Source organism: Mercenaria mercenaria, unplaced genomic scaffold (genome assembly GCF_021730395.1).
Source record: "Mercenaria mercenaria strain notata unplaced genomic scaffold, MADL_Memer_1 contig_466, whole genome shotgun sequence".
Lineage (NCBI taxonomy): Eukaryota > Metazoa > Mollusca > Bivalvia > Venerida > Veneridae > Mercenaria > Mercenaria mercenaria.
Window position 1 is genome coordinate 1 of NW_026462904.1, and position 5,773 is coordinate 5,773.

At 35.4% G+C, this 5,773-nt stretch overlaps 1 protein-coding gene across 2 annotated transcripts; it reads right to left on the reverse strand.

The window, feature by feature from the left end:
- Positions 1 to 397: 397 nt before the first annotated feature.
- Positions 398 to 5,676, reverse strand: LOC128554028 (retinol dehydrogenase 14-like). Of its 2 annotated transcripts, none has more exons than XM_053535237.1 (6): positions 5,214 to 5,676; positions 4,634 to 4,770; positions 3,922 to 4,007; positions 3,129 to 3,342; positions 1,480 to 1,712; positions 398 to 860 (listed from the first exon to the last, which is right to left on the reverse strand). In XM_053535237.1, the coding sequence occupies exons 2-6, from the start codon at positions 4,707 to 4,709 to the stop codon at positions 699 to 701; spliced, it is 771 nt and encodes a 256-aa protein (XP_053391212.1). In that variant the 5' UTR covers positions 4,710 to 4,770; positions 5,214 to 5,676; the 3' UTR covers positions 398 to 698. The 2 variants fall into 2 exon arrangements, with proteins under 2 accessions (XP_053391212.1, XP_053391213.1); XM_053535238.1 differs by lacking the exon at positions 5,214 to 5,676 and adding an exon at positions 4,941 to 5,049.
- Between the last annotated feature and the right edge of the window lie 97 nt (positions 5,677 to 5,773).

Genomic DNA, 5,773 nt, shown 5'->3' on the forward strand with positions numbered 1-5,773 from the left:
GGCAGCGTTTATGATACCGGTGGCTCCCTCTACAGGCGTCTTCATCTTACCTGACAGATTAACAATAAAGCATGTATATTATGTAAACACACTGCTGCATGGAATCTTGTTTGAGACACCATAATGTTGTGTTGGCGCGAGCAACGTTCAACAGTACGATATGACGCGTTACGGTATTTTGTATGTATGGCGTCATGCGTCGCTGTGTTAAGACATGCAACATTTTGATGCAACGGCACAATTTTACCCGAAGGAACAGCCGTCGAATATGATTAAATACTTCTATATGCTATTAGATAATGAAGTAAATTATATTTAAAGAAAAAAAAAAGGTTTCATTTCTTATATCTATTTATCTAAAAAAATATTTAGGTTAGGCCTAATCGAATTTTTAGTGCCATTATAACATTATAGTTCGGATAAAAATAGTATTTCCTTGATTCTTAAAGCCCTGCTCCGCGGCTATTCAAATTCTATTGTGTGTATGCAACCCATGATTACAATAGGTAACAGTTAACGGCCACGCGCCACACTTTAGCATGCAAAACCACAGGTATTTTATATAGAATTTTATATAAAATAGACTCTATTTTGACAGGCGTCACTGTTCATAGTCAGGATTTTCATGCTTTTTCAGTGACAATTTAAGGTTAAAAGGTAGGACTGGAGCAGGTCTTTAAGCTTACAACACGGACTGTTTACTTACCGAGAGCTTTCGACCCTCCGAAAAAGAGGACATTCCAGAAAAACGAATCTTGAAAATTTCTTGCGATTTCCGTGTCCACAATACCCGGATGTGAGCTATTTATAGAAACGTTTGTATCCTTCAATCTCCTTGACAAACTGTACATCTGCATGATCTATCAAAGGAAAGAACAATACAAGTTGTAGGATGCATGGTGGACATAAGTTTAACATACATGAATGGTCAATTAGGCATACTTTTCTATGACAACCAAAGAAGGTAGATATACTCTCGACATAATAGATCTAGTTTACTTTTGAACTGCATTCAGGGACCCATTGTCTCAAGATTTTTGATAGAAAAGGCGACATACATTTTCTTGACGGTACACGGCAAGGTGTATCAACGTGTTACATCCGTTCGAGCGTTTTACTCATTCATTTATGTATTAATTTATCCGTCACTAGTGCCAATTTTTTTTATATATATTTTATGATTGAATCTGGGATGGAGCTGGTGTAAAAAGTTATGAAAAACTAGTCCGCTAATATGGGCGGTGCCAATTGTTATCAGGTTATTGACGTGATAACAAAAACTATCAGGCAAGTGTTATCGGGCAGTTTTCATAGTACAAATGTAGTTGCATGATAAACTTGCTAAATGGGCTATTGTCAAAGACAGCTCGTGCAGATTATGTTTATAAGTTAATTTGAGGTCAAAAACATATCCGCAAGCCTTTATTGGTGCAAAATGGCATCTAATTCTAGATGAAACTATCTCAGTAGCCAGCTTACCTGATACAGTTTAGAACGTCCATAGTAATCTAGTCTCCCAAATTTTGAAGCGTTTCCCATGTAATTCATCGTATCAAGATCAAAACTGCAGGATCTGTGTGCGTCACTTGACATAAACAATATCCGACAATCGGTGCCAGACTTGAGCATGACCGGAAGTAATTTTGCCACAATCAGAAAGTGGCTTAGGTAGTTCACCTGTAGCATCTTCTCAAATCCATCTTCTGTTTTCTCTGGAGTGGGAGTGAAATGTCAAAAGCTGATTGTTGTTTTTAATTACTGATTTGATAACAAAGAACGTACGTTTATTTCATTTCTAATTTTGTTGGGTTTAAGGTATTAGATCACTAATAGTAATGTTTACAAAATGGCCTTTGCTTGGTATATTCTGAAAGGTAACCGTGTTTTGCACTATTTTGCAATTTTTAAACAACTTTTACCGTGCCGTTTTTTATAAATTTTGTACAACTTATGGTATCTCCTCAAGCTCAAGTAGAGACAAATTTCAAAGTGATAGCCACTATCCAAAACGTTTGCAGAGAACTCATTTTACCATTAATTTTAATAAAAGAAACATCATACTATTGGTAAACAATTATAAAACACAAAATAAAAATGTCATTATCATTTTTTCTATGGTGCCTCAAATAAACTGATTTAATGAGACAGAATTCATATTTCAACATTGAAAAAATAAGGTCGAATGCTGTGTTTCTGTTTTGAATTTTGCTTACTCCATTTAAAAAAAACCTTAGGGCAGACATAAAACCTACCTAAATTTCTTCCACAATATATAACCTAAGAGTGAAAGCAAAATAGAGAACTTTCACCGCGTGTAACTCAATATTTTTAAAGATGTGTAACTCTACCGCTTCTGTTTAAGTAGTAAATTTACTTTGAACACCAAGAAATCGCTTATAAGATTCATCTTTTTCCATTTTTGTACAAGAAATCAATAATAAGTCTTGAAAGAAGTAAAAACTTACTAGAAAAAAAAGGAAAATAAGGGAAAAATATTTGGTCCCAGTAGGGCTTGAACCTACGCCCCCTCAGAATTGCAGTAAAAGTAGGTTTATGGTAGGAATTGAATACTCTTCAAAAAGGAGGTTCTCTATTAGTGATCTAATACCTTAAAGTCACGCGATTATAGTTCATATGGCGATTTTCCAGCTTTTGGTGGAGGAAGACCCCAGGTATCCCTCCTTGCATTATATCATCGCGGGCGGGTACCTGGGTAGAACCACCGACCTTACGAAAGCCAGCTGAATGGCTTCCTCACATGAAGAATTCACGCAACGCCCCGAACCAGGTTCGAACCCACATCGGCGATGGGCAAGTTACTCGATGTCAGCGACCTTAACCACTCGGCCATGGAGGCCCCTGTACGTACAGTTAAGGATAAATGGTCTGATTGCTATACCGGTGGCCGGGGTTTCAACGAATTTGGCCTCTACTCCTATAATCCCGTACAAATATGCAAAGCGTAATAAAAGTAATCGGAAAAATATATTTGACTATATCCGACAAGATATTTTCAGACCGCGGGTAAATAGTTTTGAATATTGATTTAACAAACCATTCAATTATTGTATTAGTATACAATCATACCTTATGTCATATCCTATATGAAAATTCAAATATATACATACCATAAGGCGCCATGCCGATTCCAGCATTACAAACAAGCACATGGAGGTTCCGTCCGGATTTCTTAAATTCTTCAACGAATTCCAGAGTTGATTTGAAAGAACTCAGGTCCAGCTGCATCTGGCTGACAGCCAGGTTGTCATAAGTTTTAAGTTCATGCGTACTACTTAACTTCTCTTTTATCAGACTATACTCTTCTTGCATTCGTTCTATTGCCTGTAAATAATTAAGTTATCTCATCAGAAAAACTACCTACACGTCTTGTGGTCTCTTATCTTCAAACGAAATATCTAGTCTAACAGTAAACTGGGCAAAGTATTAAAAGCCACAAACAAAATTATTATTATATATATGAAGCCCTAGATCTCAAAATTATTCTGTTCCAACAAATAGCATCAAAACTCACACCCTGACGCAAAAATTGTCTGACTATTCTAACAACTAACTGACCTCTGTATTACTAGAAATATATATTAGTTTGAATATATTTCATTTCAAACATATATAAATGAATAACAACATCATCATTCGTACATACATTTTGCAAAACGGTCGACAAACAAGTTTTCTCAACATTAATAACATGTCCCCTACAGAAACATATACTACGAATAGCACTGGCACTGGAATAGTTCATTTGCTTTTATACATGCATGGGATAAAAATGGTTGTCAGCTTCGGTATTTCTATACATGCGTTAGGTACGTTTTTCCATTTTTATTGGTACTCGGTACGTCTCATAAAACACATTGAGAAACTGTCTCTCCGCCTTCACCATATAGAAAAATGACGAACCTGTAGCGCCCTCTGTTCCGATCTACACGCTATAATCACAGTTGCTCCCATCATGGCCAACCATTTTGCAATCTCGTACCCTAAACCTTAAAGAATGTATACATAGTGTAAAATATCATGCCGCCAATTCAGTATCCAGCAGAGGAAAAAAGACAGAATAAAGGGCTTAAAAGTAACATTCTCTTCAATCTTACGCAAAATGCATCATGCACTGATCGACACTTTTTATATTCCTTACAGAAAGAACATTATTATAACTACACTGTAAAACTGTTTTAAACTGAGGAATTTCACTCAGATTTGTACTTATTATTTTTTCCACCTTGACTTTAGCTTAAGCTTTAACATTACTTATTCACTCTTGAGTTCGATCCCTAAAAAACTGTCCGTAAAGAACGCAAGGAGTCACCGATTACGGGTAGACTCGAACCCGCGAAGCCTCACTGGTCGCTCTGCAGCCCCCTTATGACATTAGGCGTGATCATCAACAATATTGCGCTGAAAACTGAAACAGCTGTGCAAAACGATTTTCAATGTCGTTATATTTTGTACTATTTTTAATATTGTTTAATGCTTCATAGACTGTAGATAAATACGATTTCGAGCGCCTTACAATTATGCCTGCAGTCAAACTCCCAGCAGTTGGAATTATTTGAGACATATTTCGAATTTTTGATGTTGACACAATCTCGTGACGTCGTTAATGTCTTACCTGTGTTCCCGCCGGTAACGATAACAGTTCTGTCCCTCGGGAGCGGAACGATAGGAAAAGAAGGCCGAGCACCCATTTCTTCTTAATGACAAACAAGATTTAAGGTAGTTTCCCTTGATTTTTTTCGTCCCATGAACCTGAATTGATATATTCACATGATATAGGTCATAGGTAACAGTTGTTCTAAATAAATTTGACGATTAATTAAAACCTATTTATTGTGTAAACTCGATAATTCGATTTACTTGCCAGTATCCTAATAATGAAAAACATCATGCATTTGAAAGTATTTATATACAGTACTTACAAAAAATGTTAAAAGGATTTTTTATCACAAACGTGCACTGTTATCACTGTTATCGGAACATAACATAATCGGATAAGTCATCAGTTTTTCCAGATTTCGCATCAACATAGGAGATACACAGCTTTAGTCTACGAATGTAAGACATGTTATACATACTAGTAATGTTTGACTGTAACAATTTATGTACACGTATCATGTGATCTTTGATAATTTTAGAAATATTTTTAAAGTTCGTGAAATTATGACAAGTAACATATATAAGAATTTACTTACTGTGACACTGAACTCTAGTATAGGCTACGTTGTGTGGAAGGACTTTACTGTCATAAGGTATGTACCCGTTTATTTTTAAATACTTTAAACACACACTTAAAGTGTTTACAAATCACCGCATATTTTGATCGTGCGACGAGTTGCAAGTATACATGTAAGATCGTGTACTACTCTCGCACGATAATTTAAACGACAGCATGTTTATATTATTGTTTGATTGCTATGGTTCTCATGCATTGTTGAACTCAAAAAGGTTGTCAATGATAGAAGTTAGGTGCATACTGTAATGTTTTACAAAAATATTTTCTGTATTGAAACGTTTTAATGAAGAAAAATCATAATTACCAAACATGTTATCGTTTCAGTTATCGTGCTGGATTTATACTTCAGTCAGATTGTATTTACATGTATTGAAGATTTGTATATTTACTCCCGTTTTGCAAAATCAGCCTGCAAAGTATACATCTCAAAAATTATATTTCATTTCTATATTATCTTATTTAAGCCCACATGTAATTTATTAATTCATTTATGTCTATCTTTGTGAATATACTCTGCCC